The sequence below is a fragment of the Dryobates pubescens genome, chromosome 15 (genome assembly GCF_014839835.1).
Source record: "Dryobates pubescens isolate bDryPub1 chromosome 15, bDryPub1.pri, whole genome shotgun sequence".
NCBI classification, from domain to species: Eukaryota; Metazoa; Chordata; class Aves; order Piciformes; family Picidae; genus Dryobates; species Dryobates pubescens.
Genome location: NC_071626.1, coordinates 18,497,353 through 18,512,070, shown reverse-complemented (window position 1 = coordinate 18,512,070; position 14,718 = coordinate 18,497,353). Strand labels below are relative to the sequence as shown.

The 14,718-nt window shown below is 44.3% G+C and overlaps 1 protein-coding gene across 1 annotated transcript in view; it reads left to right on the top strand.

The window, feature by feature from the left end:
- Positions 1–14,718, top strand: part of IRAG2 (inositol 1,4,5-triphosphate receptor associated 2) — a 41,922-nt gene that overhangs the window by 3,848 nt on the left and 23,356 nt on the right. Inside the window, exons 7-18 of the mRNA XM_054167606.1 lie at positions 299–416; positions 2,342–2,392; positions 2,913–2,990; positions 3,767–3,823; positions 5,620–5,679; positions 5,780–5,844; positions 5,932–6,031; positions 7,020–7,133; positions 7,413–7,514; positions 11,537–11,700; positions 13,014–13,128; positions 13,568–13,730. Of these exons, the coding sequence (XP_054023581.1) occupies positions 299–416; positions 2,342–2,392; positions 2,913–2,990; positions 3,767–3,823; positions 5,620–5,679; positions 5,780–5,844; positions 5,932–6,031; positions 7,020–7,133; positions 7,413–7,514; positions 11,537–11,700; positions 13,014–13,128; positions 13,568–13,730 (1,187 nt within the window). The remainder of the gene's footprint in view (positions 1–298; positions 417–2,341; positions 2,393–2,912; positions 2,991–3,766; positions 3,824–5,619; positions 5,680–5,779; positions 5,845–5,931; positions 6,032–7,019; positions 7,134–7,412; positions 7,515–11,536; positions 11,701–13,013; positions 13,129–13,567; positions 13,731–14,718) is intronic.

The window sequence follows — 14,718 nt, the reverse complement described above, 5'->3', positions numbered from 1 at the left end:
AGACTGTTAGGTTGGTGCAAACAAAAGCTTTGTTATCTTGGATGCTGCGTTTACCTGGGATTTCATCCCTTGCTGGCAGAGTGGGAATGGGTGATAAATAGAAGGTGAGTCCATGAGCTTTTACTTACTGGACAAAAATGATGGGCTTAAGCTTGATTGTTGCTCTTCTGTTAAGAATCTGTGCCAACAAGTAGGTCCCTGGTGGCTTCTAAAAATACTGTTCTTGGTATTTCAAGTCTATCTAATGACCAAGAGTAAACTCACTGAAGTTTCTCTGTATTTATTTCCACCCCTGCAGCATCCAGCATTCTGTGCTGCAGGCCAAGTCCCTGGAAGAAGAACTAGAAGAAGTAAAAACTAATCTGAACCTGTCAGAAGAGAAGAGAGAGCAGATTCTCTGCCAAAATAAACAACTAGTAGGTGCTCTCACTTCTTAGCTTACATTGCACAGCATCTCCTACTTTGCTGTAACAATGGCAGAGCTATTGTTCCACTACTAAAAATAAGCAGTGTGACATTCTCTGTACTAGTAGGTACCAAGGCTTTCTGAGGATGCTTGATATAGTCATCTGAACGTGAGTTGGCAGTGTGCTCAGGTGGCCAAGAAGGCCAACAGTATCCTGGCCTCTATCAGCAATAGTGTGGCCAGCAGGAGTAGGGAAGTGATTGTGCCCCTGTACTGGGCACTAGTGAGGACACATGTTGAATGCTGTGTTCAGTTTTGGGTTCCTCACTCCAAGAAGGATATTGAGGTGTTGGAGCATATCCAGAGATGGGCAGCAAAGCTAGAGAACAGGTCTGGGGAGGAGCAGCTGAGGGAACTGTGGTCATTTAGTCTGGAGAAGAGGAGGCTGAGGGGTGACCTCATTGCTCTCTACAACTCCCTGAAAGGAGTTTGGAGTGAGGTGGGGGTTGGTCTCTTCTCCTTAGTATCAGGTGATAGAACAAGAGGAAATGGCCTGAAATTGTGCTAGGGGAGGTTTATTAGGAAAAATTTCTTTTCTGAAAGAGTAATCAGGCATTGGAACAGGCTACCAAGTGTAATGGTGGAGTCACCATCCCTGGGAGGCATTCAAAAAACATATAGACATGGCACTGTGGGACATGGTTTAACGGCTGTGGTGGTCTTGGTTTGATGGTTGGACTTGATCTTAGAGGTGTTTTCCAACTGAAACCATTCTATGTGTGGTTCACTCATGTTATGAAAACACTCTGAAGGTTTTGCATGCAAGTTTCTTTAAACAGTTGTCAGTCACAATGAGGACAACAAAAGGGTTAGTCTCACACCCAGCTCTGCTTAAGGACAACAGATCTCATGCTGCCCTCCTGGAGCTGTCTGGTGATGTTCTACCAGAAATTCACACTTTCCTAGAACAAACAGGGACAGGAGATGCAGTTCACATGTCCACATGAGTAATTGTCCAAGCCCCCCCACCCCCTTAGGTTATTTTCAGTGCCTGCAAGTGCCTATGAAAAACTTGTCCAGTCTGGACTGATGGCTGGAAGCCAGGCAGCACATCTTCGTGTGTCTCAAAGGACATGAGCTGCCTACATAAGAGCATCTGAACTGCACCCCAGGTGCCTGAGTAGCAAAGCCTTTGACTATAATGTGTAAAGCAGCCTGGTAAGGAGGCCTGTGTGGCTGCAGCTTTCACAGGTGCTGCCAGAGAGCAGAGCACAGGTTCTCTGGAGAATGTACATTTGCATCACCGCTGTGCATGTTGTTTGCATCTTGAAGGCTTGCTGTGTGGGTGTAGCTGTAAATAGTTGTTCCATAGCTCTGAGTGCTGCTGCTGGTGGGTATTTAGAAAGCCAAAAAGTCTTCCATGCTAAACAAGAACACAAGCATTTTTCTGGTCCTGTCCTGTTACAGTGTGTGTATATTCTTGTTTTGATATATTTTCAGATTACATGCCGAATTCTCCACATGAGAAGGAGATAGGGTGAGAGGGAGAAATATTATTAGATGTGTTTTTAAGTCTCTTAGTTTCAGATCTCTTTGAACTCCAGCATGAACATTATAGGTTTGCTCACTCTGCCCTTGAGTACCACCTTCTATCATCTGGTGGTCTGAGTTGTGCTCTCATGTGAAATGCCTGTGTCAAACACTTCAGCTGAGGCTTCCTGAGCTCAACTAGTCTTAGCACTTCCCTTTTTGCTGTTCTCTCTGAAGCAGAGGAGCACAATACTACAGCTTCATGCTGGGTCCTGGATGTGTTTGTGCACAGTCTGTTACTTTTTGTCTTAGCTTGGGTTTGAATGTTGAGCTTGACATGCTGAAACCAACTCTTTTGATTTCTCTCCTGTTTCTTTTCATTTTTATTTAAATAAACCTGACCAGGAAAAAGAAAACCAGGCTCTCATCATCAAAATTACTTCTCTTCAGGAAGAGGTAATATAAACCATGGCTTTGCAAGTATATATTCTTGTCTAGCTGAAAGATCACCGTTAACAGGCTAAATCTTTGCCAGGCTTTGAAGCCTGACATGCTAATTAGGTTATCTTTAGGATAAGTCTTTGTGTCTTGAAGTTGTACTGTTACAGAATTTCCACTTGCTGGGTAAGGGTAACAGGGTTAGGAAAGCATGGGGGACAGGGACAAACAGCTTTTATTTCCCCTCATTTTTAAAGCTTTATGGGCAAATTCCAAGCATTTCTAGATAACACAGCTATAAAAATACTCTATATTAAAACTCTGTTGTTGTTCAGAGGGGAGTTATTCTCATTAGAGTAAATATTCTATAAGCTAGTTTTTAGCAGGTGAAAAAATGTTTTTATATTTACATCCTTTATTTTAGACTATTTAAGATGAAATAGAGAAACAGCTTAAATCATGCATAGTAACAGAAAAAACCCCAACAAAACCCATGCATTCAGGAGTCTCTTGTCTAAGTATTCTGTATCTTGTTCAGAATATTAGGAATAGCATGGAGGCTGATGGACTGCAAAAGAAGATTTTGGAGCTGTCTAAAGATGCAGCAGAGCTTGAGGTAACCATTTCAACTCTAGGAGAAACAAAAGGACATCCTGTAGTTTATACAGGTCTAATGCGGGGAACTTCTGCCCTGAACCTCTCTGTAGTGCAGTGCAGTCATAGTTTAGTGTAGCAGCTTTGACTAAAAGTTGTTGTCTAGAGGCTAAAAGCTAGGATGATACAAACAAACCACCGTTTCATTCTTCCCTTTGAAGTTAAAATTCTAGGAGATACTTTACCTGCTCTTGGAGAAGCTGGGTTAGAAGATCACACTTTGGCTGATGTTGCTGCAACACGCTCTCACCTGAGGGGTGGTGGTTTGAAACTGCAGCAGGGTAGATTTAGATTGGACATCAGGAGGAAGGTCTTTACAATGAGAGTGGTGAAATACTGGAACAGGCTGCCCAGGAATGTGGTTGAGGCCTCATCCCTGTAGACATTCAAGGTCAAAGTTTATGGGGCCCTGAACAACCTGATCTACTTGGAGACATCCATGCTGTCTGCAGGAAGGTTGGACAAGATGACCTTTGAGGGTCCCTTCCAGCCCAATACATTTTGTGATTCTAAACTATTAGCCTGGACAGAGAAGAGGAAACCAAGGTGGTTTCTCTTTTAACTAGGTACAAGAATTGAACCTTGAAATACACCATGCAAAGTATTCAAGGAAGAATTTGATTTTTCTAAGTGAGAAATGTTGATCCCCTTTTTGCTTTCCATATAGGAGATAGGAACAGACTTGTGTTACAGAGCATACTGATGAGTGGAATGACTTCTCATCTTTTCATTCTTTAGGTCCAAGCACATATCTATGAGAGTACTGTGGTGAATAAAGAGGCAAGCTTGGCCCAGGTTAGTTGCTTTTATTTCACAATTGTCTTGACTGAAAACACTGACACTGAAATGATTTGTACAAAGGCAAAGCAATTATCTTCAGTGTGGCACTTCTATTTCTACTGTTCTCACATTACAGAACCTGAGCCTATAAATGGCTTCAAAGTAGGCGAGATCTGCTTCAGGACCTGGTTATGAGTCAGTGAAATTAAAGGTTTCAGGATCTGCTTTTCTTTTAAAAAAGGATAAAGAAAATCACAACCTATTAAAACAAAATAAATTCACAAACTTCAGAAAAATGTACAGAAGCTTCCAAAGGCTTCTTCCTTCAGCAGCTGGTGGAAGAATGTATCTGCTGAAGATCCTTTCCTTCACGTTTCTTGCTTACAGTCCTTAATTTTTATGTCAAACTAGAAATGGTGATTCAGAGAAAAGACAAATCCACTTTCCCAATCTCATTAGAGAGGTGTAATCATCCAGGGTTTGCTACAATCTATATGCTTAATCGTGAAAGCTAAGATGAGGAACCTCAGAACATTGTAATTTGCTTTAAGGGTCACTTGTGATTAATGCTTGTTGTGATTGAAACTTGTGCCAGGCACAACATAGTCTGGGTTTTCAGTTTAAACTGGAGTGCTTCTGTCTGGTTTAATCTACTACTGCTGCCACAGAACCCAGGGAAATAATAAAGTAAAACACAGTACCTGGACAAGAGTGTTTCTGTTGCCTTAAATTTCAGGCATTAGACAGAAAAAAGATCTTTTGTTAGCCAATATGCTTTTAAATTTACAGCTGCTTTTGTTACATAATAGGATTGCTGCTCAAACCTAAATTGAAGAGCTTACTCAAGCCTGCAGTAGTGTTATTTTGGTTACAATGCACCTTAGCCATAAATACTACAAATGCCCTTCATGAGGTTCAATAAGGCAAAGTGCAAGGTCTTGCACCCAGGTCAGGGCAACCCTAGATATCAGTGCAGGCTGGGGGATGAGATTGCAAGCAGCCCTGCAGGAAAGGACTTGGGAGTGCTGCCGGATGAGAAGCTGGACATGAGCCAACAGCGGGCACTTGCAGCCCAGAAGGCCAGTGGCAACTTGGCCTGCATCAAAAGCAGCAGGGCCAGCAGATGGAGAGAGGTGATTCTGCACCTCAGCTCTGGTGAGACCTCACCTGGAGGTCCAGCTGTGTCCAGCTCTGGAACCCTCAACACAGGAAGGATATGGGTGTTGGACTAGATCATCATTGGAGGTCCCTTCCAACCCCTAACAATTTGTGATCCTGTGTGACCTGATGGAGCTGGTTCAGAAGAGGGCCACCAAGATGATCAGGGGGCTGGAGCACTTCTGCTGTGAGGACAGGCTGAGGGAGATGAGGTTATTCAGCCTGGAGAAGAGAAAGCTTCTGGGAGGCCTAATAGCAGCCTTCCAGAACCTGAAGAGGGCTACAAGAAGGACTGTTTGCAAAGGTCTGCAGTGATAGGATGAGAGGCAATGAGAATGAGAGAAGAGCAGATTTAGATTGGATGTTAGCAGCAAGTTGTGCATCATGAGGCTGATGGAACACTGCAAAAACTTGCCTAGAGAGGCAGTTGAGGCTCCATGCCTGGAGATATTGAAGGCCAGGCTGGACAAGGCTCTGAGCAAGCTGGTCTAGCGGAGGATGTCTCTGCTGACTGCAGAGGGGGTTGGACTAGATGACCTTTGGAGATCTCTTGCAACCTAACTCATCCTGTGATTCTGGAAATGTGCTAGTTATCAGATTATAAACTTTAAATGTTTTGTTTGTTGGTTTTTTTCCCACCCCAATCTCTGCAGAAGGAGCAAGCCATCAAAGAACTGCAGTTAACAGTTGTGGAATGTTCCTCAATAATAGAGGTATGGAACCCAAGTTTAGCTTTTGACACTGAGGGGAAAGCATGCAGATCCTGTGGTTATTCTGCATGGCAGACTAACACTGCTCTGTGCTGTGTTTTAGACACTGAGGGCAGAAAAGAAAAAGCTACTGGAGACCATGCAACACATGCAGCAAGAGCTGATCTTGTGAGTATTGTGGACAAGTCTGAAGAAATGCAGTTTCTCTAAACTAAAAAAGGGCTGATGTCTGGGGGTTTTGTCTGCTTCTTTTAGAAATGGCTTGAGTCTCCCATTGCTGTGTAAATTTAACAGCAGTATTCCTGAAGGGATGAATTCACTGCACTGTGAACTGGAACTTGCTCAGTCTTCTGAGGTATGAAGCAAATCTTCATTGATTATCATCCCACTTGTCTAGCATCAGTAAAGGAAGACCGAAGCTTAATCCCTGTAGATCATTAGTAATCCTGGAACAGGAAGACATTAGACCCCCAGGTCGCTTTCCCCAGAGCTGCTCTCCAACAGATCAGTCCCCAACCTGTCCTGGTCCATGGGGTCCTTCTTTCCCAGATGCAGACTCTACACTTGGCCTTGTGGATTTCATTCAGTTTCTCTCCAGCTTACCCAGCACAGCCTGAGAGGTCTCAGCCACTCCTCCCAGTTTGGTGTTATCAGTAAAGTTGCTGATAGTGCCCTCATCCAGGTCATTGATGAAAACATTGAATAGTACTCATCCCAGTACCAGCCCTGGAGGGTCTCCACTAGATACTGGCCTCACTCCATCCTTCCTTACAGTGCTGTATTACCTTCAAGCACAAGCTGTGTAGCAGAGCTGGTGACAAATAGGTGCGGTTGCAGTGATTTTTCATGTAAGACTTGGTTTTTGTATGTGGTATGTTTGCAGAGAGCTCCATGTGCAACACTAAAACTACAAGACCAGAAATGAGAGGTCCACTTGGCCAGGCAGCTCCCAAGCAATCTGTAGTGAGATGCAATAGGGGACAACAGTGAGTCACTAAGTGCTGTGAGGAGACACAATTCCACCACTAGGTTGCCTTACAGGCAACCTAGAGCTCTACTCATTCCTTGCTTGTAAAGCTGCTTCTGAGTAAAGATAACAAACTGCTGACTGCCTCGTGCCTACTGCTGATGTGAAGATTCACACTGGATATCCCAGCAGCTTGGCTGACTTCCTTTTATTTAAGCTCCTGGGACATGGTGGTTTTGAATAGCTTTTATGGGCTTCAGGTTTTAGTAGCTCTGACCTTCTGGCAAATACTTTGGAAAAGTCTAAATGTCACTAATGCTGGTTTGCAGTAAGGAGATGTCAGAATATGTTAGCTGTCTCTTCCATCTCTTCAAAGATCACCAAGGCTGAGTCGATGTCCCTGGATGAAACGCTGGACCGTGAAGTGCTGTTTTTACTTCAGGGACCTGAATATGCAGGAGAAAACTTCAAGGCTATCATGCAAAACCTGGTCAGCAGCAGAGCTTCTGTGAATAAATATTACTGGCTTCTATCAGCCTTTTAATGAAGGGTCCTCCAAGCACTGATTGTCAGATCATGTTTACTCTTCTTCAACAAGTAGGAGCACCTTCTGAGGGGTGGGGCACACTTTAACCCTTGGCACCTAATCTAACACTGTCACTTACAACCTGAGTAATTCTGGGCAGCATTCTGTCAGACTAGGACTAGAAATGTCACTGTTTGATGTTGCTTGTTTTGTTTTCTGGTTTTGTTAATAATTCCTTTGCAGCTAGAGGAAGCCTCTGAATCAGAGGAGCTCATCATGACTTCTTTAGAATGGGTGAAAGACTTTGATGTCAACATGCAACAGGCATGGGAAAGAAATCTTGGGGTAAGTAATTGTTTCTTTGGAGCTCTTTTATGACATAGTGGGGCTGTGTAAAAACTTGATGCATGCTGTGCTTGTTAATTACTTGAGATTATGGCAGTCCACTTGGAGGTTCAGAGATGGCTGTTCAGAGACAAGGATCTGCAATTTTTTGTCTTCTGCAAGATCCCACTTTGTTGAAAGTATGCTTGAAGGAAAGGGTAGGTGAAGCAAGTGGGTTTGAAGAGGAAAATGAGATCAGGTGACAAAACTACACTGTGCAAACTGTGAAGATTTTTCTGTCTGCTCTATATTTGTGTGCTTCAAGCACCCTTTTCCCCCATGCCTAGAATCTGTGGTAGTGAATGGCTTCACTATTGAGAGGAGAGACATGACGACACAACTATATTTCCAAATCAAAGCCTTCACAGGATTGACTTTTCATGTGAAGGGCAAAGTGTTTGCACACCTTCCACAGGAAAAAGTCCTACAAAACCATATTTTACAATTTAACCTTGCATAATGTGTGTGTTCTTGTACCTCTTGTGAGGTTTGGAAGTAAAGATTTTGCCTAACTGGCAAAAATAACTTCCCCATATGGTAGCAGCAGTTTGTGGACACAGCTCAACTCTCTTGCTCTTGTTCTCTGTCCCAGCTGACCCCCACATACCCTATACCAGCACAGTTTCTGAAATGTTCATCTTGCTGGATGTAGCTTTTTCAATGATCTGTTGTGAGCAGTGCTCCAGAAAACTCCACTAAACTGTGTATTTATGCTGTCTTTCAGCTCCTTACTAGATGCCAAACCCTCAATTTTTCCCACTTTAAGAGCAAGTGGCATCACAGTGTGTACTGCTTTAAGCTGTTATCTTCTTAAGCAGAAGGCTGCCCTTCATTTCCTGTAGTGCTGCAAAATGTAGCTTGCCCTGTTAGAGAATCATGGAATGGTGTGGGTTGGAAGGGACCTCCAAAGTTCATCTGGTCCAACCCCCTGTGCAGTAAGCAGGGACAGTCTCCACTAGATCAGGCTGCCCAGAGACTTGTCAAGCCTGACCTTGAATATTCCAGGGATGGGGTCTCAACTACCTCCCTGAGCAACCTCTTGTAGTGTTCCAGCACCCTCATGGTACAGAACTTGTTTCTGACATCCAGTCTAACTCTGCTCTTCTCTAGTTTGAAACCATTGGCCCTCATCCTATCCCTGCAAGCCTTTGCAAACAGTTCCTCTGCAGCCTTCTTGTACTTCAGGCGCCGGAAGGCTGCTATTAGGTCTCCCTGGAGCCTTCTCTTCTCCAGGCTGAACAACCCCAGCTCCCTCAGCCTGTCCTCATAGAAGAGGTGCTCCAACCCCTGGATTATTTTTGTGGCCCACCTCTGGACCTGCTCCATCAGGTCCTCCAGCTGCAGAGCGGGATGTGGTACTGCAGGTAAGGTCTCACCAGAGCAGAGTAAATTGGCATTCTCAGTCTTTGGAGAATCAAGCTTTCCCAATCATTGGAGGAATCATTGGAGCCATCCAATTTGCAGCCATTTTTATTTTTTTTGTAGTTTATGTAAATCCTGAAAGCTTCCCCTTGGAGAAGGTGCAAGCATCTCACTTTCTTCACCCTGGTGTGACTTTGGGCAGACTCTGGGAAAGTGCTGGTTCATGCCTTGCTCCAAGCTCCTTCTTCAAAGCTGTCACAGCTGAAAAATGGTTGTTAATTTACCATTTACATGGGGATCAAATTCATGTTAAACATGTGAAGCTAAAAACTTTTGGTGTGGGTGTTGGAGTTGATTGTGCCAAATGAATCCTACTCTAGCTGCTAGTGTATGATGCATCTGGAAACTAAGCTAACAGAGGAGCAAGGAAGAGGATTCTTTAAAAATTGAAGGTCCTCTCCTTCTTGGGCCTTTGTGGGGGGAGCAGTGACTTCATGTCAAAGCTACAGTCTTCACCTAGCCAGAAGCAGCCAGATGGTGTCAAACTGACATTATTTCTAAGAACAAATGCTGCCTGCCTTGGCTGAGAAGCTCTTCTTCAGGATGTGGGCATTTTCAGATTAGTCACATCCCATGTCATCCTAGTAACATTATATCTAGTAAAACTGCTCAGGCTCTCTTTCTGGTGCTTTTTTGGGTTGGGTTGGTTTTGTTTAGGGTTTTGGTGGGGGGGGTGTGTAGCATGATATTTTGTGCTAGGCTTTTTTTTTTTTAAGCTCATGGGGCAGCAATGTGCCCTTGTGGCCAAGCAGGCTGATGGTATCCTGGGATGCATTAAGAAGAGTGTGGCCAGCAGGTGAAGGGAAGTTATCCCACTCATCTGTACTGCCCTTCTGAGGCCACACCTGGAGTATTGTGGCCAGTTCTGGGCTGCCCAGTTCAAGAGGAGCAGGGAAATAATAGTGTGTCCAATGGAGTCTATGAGGATGGGACTAGAATATCTGTCTGAGGAAAGGTGAAGAGACCTGGGGCTGTTCAGTCTGGGAAAAAGATGGCTGAGAGGAGATCTTATTACTGTTTACAAATATCTGAAGGGTGGATGCCAAGGAGAAGGGAATAGACTTTCAGTGGTGCCCTGTGATAGGATGAGGGGTGATGGACACAAACTGCAGCACAGGAAGTTCTACCTCAAGGTAACAAAAAACTTTACTGCGAGGGTGCTGGAGCCCTGGAACAGGCTGCTTGGAGAGGTGGTGGAGTTACATTCTCTAGAGACTTCAAGACCCATCTGAATGTGTTCCTGTGGGACCTGCCCTAGGTAATCTTATTTTGGCACAGGGGTTGGACTGGATGATCTCTGGAGGTCCCTTCCAAGCCCTGCCATTCCGTGATTCATGAACAACATTTGGCTCTAACTCACAAGTAGGTAATGGTATTTGTAGGGCTGATGTTTGCCCCTTTCAACTAATGTAAAATGCCAGAAATCCCAACCTGATTTGTAGCTCTGTTTGACTCTCATTGAGTATTTTCTAAAAGCCAGGGACTTTATCTTGTATGTTCAAAGACACCACAGAAAGAGGACTGAATTCCTCTTGCTCAGTGCTTTCCACTGCAAGTCATTGTAGAAATAGAGAGGATACAGTGCCACTTAATACTTAATTTTTTTTACCCTTTTCCCCTTTTTCTTCCTACAAATCAGAGGTAAAACTTGAAAGCCTTTAATCACAACATCTTCCCAAGGGCAGATTTCATCTGCTAGACCTGTTTGACAAATATGGATTTAGTGGGGTTTGGGGGTTTTATTTTGCTGGACTACAAACCCAAATTGGTGCCAATGGACTTAGTTGTACCTTGAGGAAAGGGTGACAGAGGCTTCCTGCAAGATGGTCATTATTAACACTTTCCCTTACGAAATAGCACTTTTACTGCTGTGTCTGGGCATGGAGGTTGTCTGGGATAAGTTGAAAAGACTTCCTTGTGCACCATGTAATCTCCTGCCACACTGGGCATAAACATTCCCTCCCTGTATATTTTGTTCATGAGGGCTGAAGAGGAAGGGGGCTACCTCTCTGCTCTAGGTCTGCCCAGGAAGAAAGGCTGAGAGTGGCTTTTGCTGCATAAGTGACCTTTTGAAAACAGTGGGAGCCTTTCACCAAACTGAACTGTCTCACATTTTCTTGTGCAAACTGTTATGCATTGCTCCATCTTAAAATAAGTCTTAAATTGCTGACACTTGACAGGGGTCTATGCTGTCTGTCCCCATGTCCCACCAGCCTGAGGAGTTAGAAGGCTCTAATTTGGAGTTTATGTAGCTTTGTTGACCTATTAGACTGCACAAAACAGTGTTGTGTAAAATGAAAACCTGCCTGTCCTTTATGTTCTTTTCCTTATTAAAATGTATTTTTACTCATTGCTCCCTCACTCTCTCCTCCCTTCTCCAACCAGTAGATTACAAAGTATTGCCATCCACCTTCTCTCTTTCTTGATGGTATAATCTACATCCAGCACTCAGTGGTTGGAGCAGGTCAATGAAATCTCATGATGTAAACTAGGGCTCTGGTTGACTCTCTGACTCTGCATCTCATCTGACCATATGGCAACTCAGCTTAAAACTTCCACAGGTTCTCAAGCAAGAGCTGGGAGAAAAAAGACACCTTTGGATCCAGAAGCTTAATCTCTTGGAAAAATACAAAGAGGCCCTAGAGAGGGATTTCATTCGAATGGCAAGCAATCTGAGGAGAGCCAAGACAGAGGAGTTCCACCTAAGGAAAGAGCTCTCTGCCAGGTACCCTTGGCTGAGCTGGGTTTTGTTTGTTGGGGTTTTGTTTTGTTTTGGTTGGGTCTTTTGTGTTGTGGAACAAAGTTCAACTGAATTCTGCAGACTTTTTTCACAGATGATATTATCTGCTGATTTGGAGAGGGGTTTTTAGCATAACATTTGCACTGTGGGAGTGAAGTGTATGAAGTGTGTGTATGAAGTAACATCTTGGAGGTGTCTTTGAAAGCACCAGGGAGACCACAGACTGAGTAGCTAGAGCCTGAGGGCACTGCATAACTAGCAGGTGCAACCATTAAACAAACTGCTGCTGGTTTTATGTGAAGCACCTGTAAAACGTGCCTGCAAGTATCATTGATCTGGAAGACAATTGTTAATGCCAGAAAACCTTATGTCCCATTTTCTCCATGGTATAGCTTCAAGGAGTTATCTTGTTAAGATTGAAAAGACACTTTACATTTCAGTTTGTTGGCTCCTGCTAGAGGAGTTTGGATGTTACAAATATGGCAGCAAAACCCAGCAGGTGTAAACCTCTGCTTAGACATTCAGGAAAGCAGATTTGAACTAAATTTGTTCTCTTTGTGGAACCCAGGCTTACTGGCAGTCTCAGCCTTCTGCTGTCCTACACTAGGTGTAAATTTTTGCAGTCATGCCTTTACCTAGGTTTGGAGTGTAAGCAGCTTCCTAGGGCTTTGCATCCCTGGAGCAGTCATACTGCCTGACTTACCTTCTACTCAGTGTTGTTAATATAGACCTCCCAACATCAGGTACTTGAAAGTCATCACCTTTAGTGCTGGTTCTGATGGCATCTGCTTGCTGTCAAGTTAAATACCCTCTGAGATACTGGGTAATGAATCTGAGGAGCTGTATATCTGCAGTACTAGCTCTAGAATATCTTTTCTATAATGATTTGGTTTAAATCCCCTTATTGTTTCTCCTAGACTATGAGGCAATGCATTCTGCTGACCAAATGGCAAAAGTTTGCCCCCCCTCAGCTCTTGCTCTTGGGAAGTTCTCTGGGTATTTGTGTCTTCCACTCTGATTTCCAGCTGGCTGGGGCTGGCACAGCTGTTGCACTGATCAGCTGGGGAGAAACAGGGAAAACTTCTATCCCTGCTATAGAAAAGCCTTATCTACTTACTGGTTTAAATTGTGTTTAGCAAGAACTAAGTCCCTGGTACTGGATCCTGGGGAGCTGCAGTATGCAACAACTCAGTGTGACTCTTGCTGCCTGTCTCAACTAGCACGTGTCATCTCTCCCTCCCATGCCTGCTCCAAGGTGTCAGCAACACCATTGTGGTTTCTGCTCTCTCACCCTGCAGGCAACATGAGATAAAAACTGTCAAACAGTTACAAGCAGAAACTGCTGGCCAGGCAGAAGCCCTTGGTTTAGAGCTGCAGAAAGCAACAACACAGCTTGAGGATGCCAGCAAGCAGGTAAGGGGCAGGCTGGTTCCTTCTGCACAGGAAACAAGGATGCAGATGAAAAAAGGCTACGTACAATGCATTGCTGCTCCTGGGAAAGGAAATTGCATGTTCAGAGCAGTGTACCTCATTTCAAAAGTGGAACTGGCAGAGGAAGTAAAAATTGAGGGGGTGGTGACAACAGTTTGCTGATGAAAGAGGCAGCATTGCATATTTGTGGTGGCTTAAAAAAAAAAAAGAGGAGAGAGAAAAAAGCCCAAAATAGCTTTCATGCACAGTCCACCCCAACGTACAAATGCAGAAGTTCAGAGGGAGCTTTATCACTTCCTGAGAAAGAGAGCAGATGCAGTTTGGTTTCATGTGCATGAACTGCAGAGGCTCCTTCTGTTAGCCTCTTCATCTTTTTTCTTCCTTTCCCTCTGTTGTTTCTTGAATACTGTTTTGTGCTTAGGTGGAGGATCAAGCTGGAGCCTTTCACTCTGCTTGTGAAGAAGCTGCATCCTTGAAATGCAAGTTAGAGGAAGCCACTTCTGAGCAGCAAAAACTCAGGGATGTGAATGCAGCTTTAACAAGCACTTGCCAGTTGCTGCAAGAAAAGGTGAACGACCTGAAAAGTGAGTAACTCCTGCAGTGTGCTCTTGCATGGGCAGATCTTTCATATTTAGGGCAAGGGGTAATGGAACTGAACTGCAGGGGAGCTGGTAAAGTGATTCAAATGCTCTGGGGAGTCTTCTCTTAAAAAGAGATGGAGGAAGGGGAGGAGGGGAGAGAGCTCCAGGGAGATCTAATAGCAGCCTGCCAGTACCTGAAGTACAAGAAACCTGCAGAAGGACTGTTTACAAATGTCTGTAGTAATAGGATGAGGGGCAGTGGTTTGAAATGAGGGAAGAGCAGATTTAGATTGGATGTTGGCAACAAGTTCGGCAACAAGTTCTGCACCACGAGGCTGGTGGAGCACAGCAACAGGTTGCCCAGGGAGGTAGTTGAGGTCCCATGCCTGGAGATAATTGAACATCAGGCTGGCCAAGGCTCTGAGCAAGCTGATCTAGTGAAGGATGTCCCTACTGACTGCAGGGGCGTTGGAGTAGGTGACCTTTGGAGGTCCTTTCCAACCCAAACCATTCTATGGTATCTTGGCTGAGAATCAGGTGGGATCCCAGTGAGTTGGTGCTGAGCTAGACCAAAGCTGCAAAAACTCCTAACAATCTCCAATGCTAGGAGGAAAGGGTTAGTAACTCCCTGAGTACCACAGGCACTCCTTTACTAAAGATGCTGTTCCCATACCTGAAGAGCCCACCTTACTGCTCTCAGTCAGTCATCCCTCTCTCTTAAGCTTCCTGTGTCAAATACCTCTGATCTTTTTAATTTTTTATTACTTGTTTTACAGTCTGCATTCTGCTTGCTGCTTGTTTGCTTGGTGGTTTTGACTAACTGCCTGGTACTAGGCTGCTCTCTGTAGTAGAAAGCAGTTGCCACTGCATCTTACACCTGCAGCTTTTGCTGCCAAAATATGGAAACCTCCTACTACCTCTAGCTTGCTTGCTTGCTAACATAAGCACCTCAAAAGTCTGGGCAATTAAGGAGTGCAGTGGTTTGATTCCT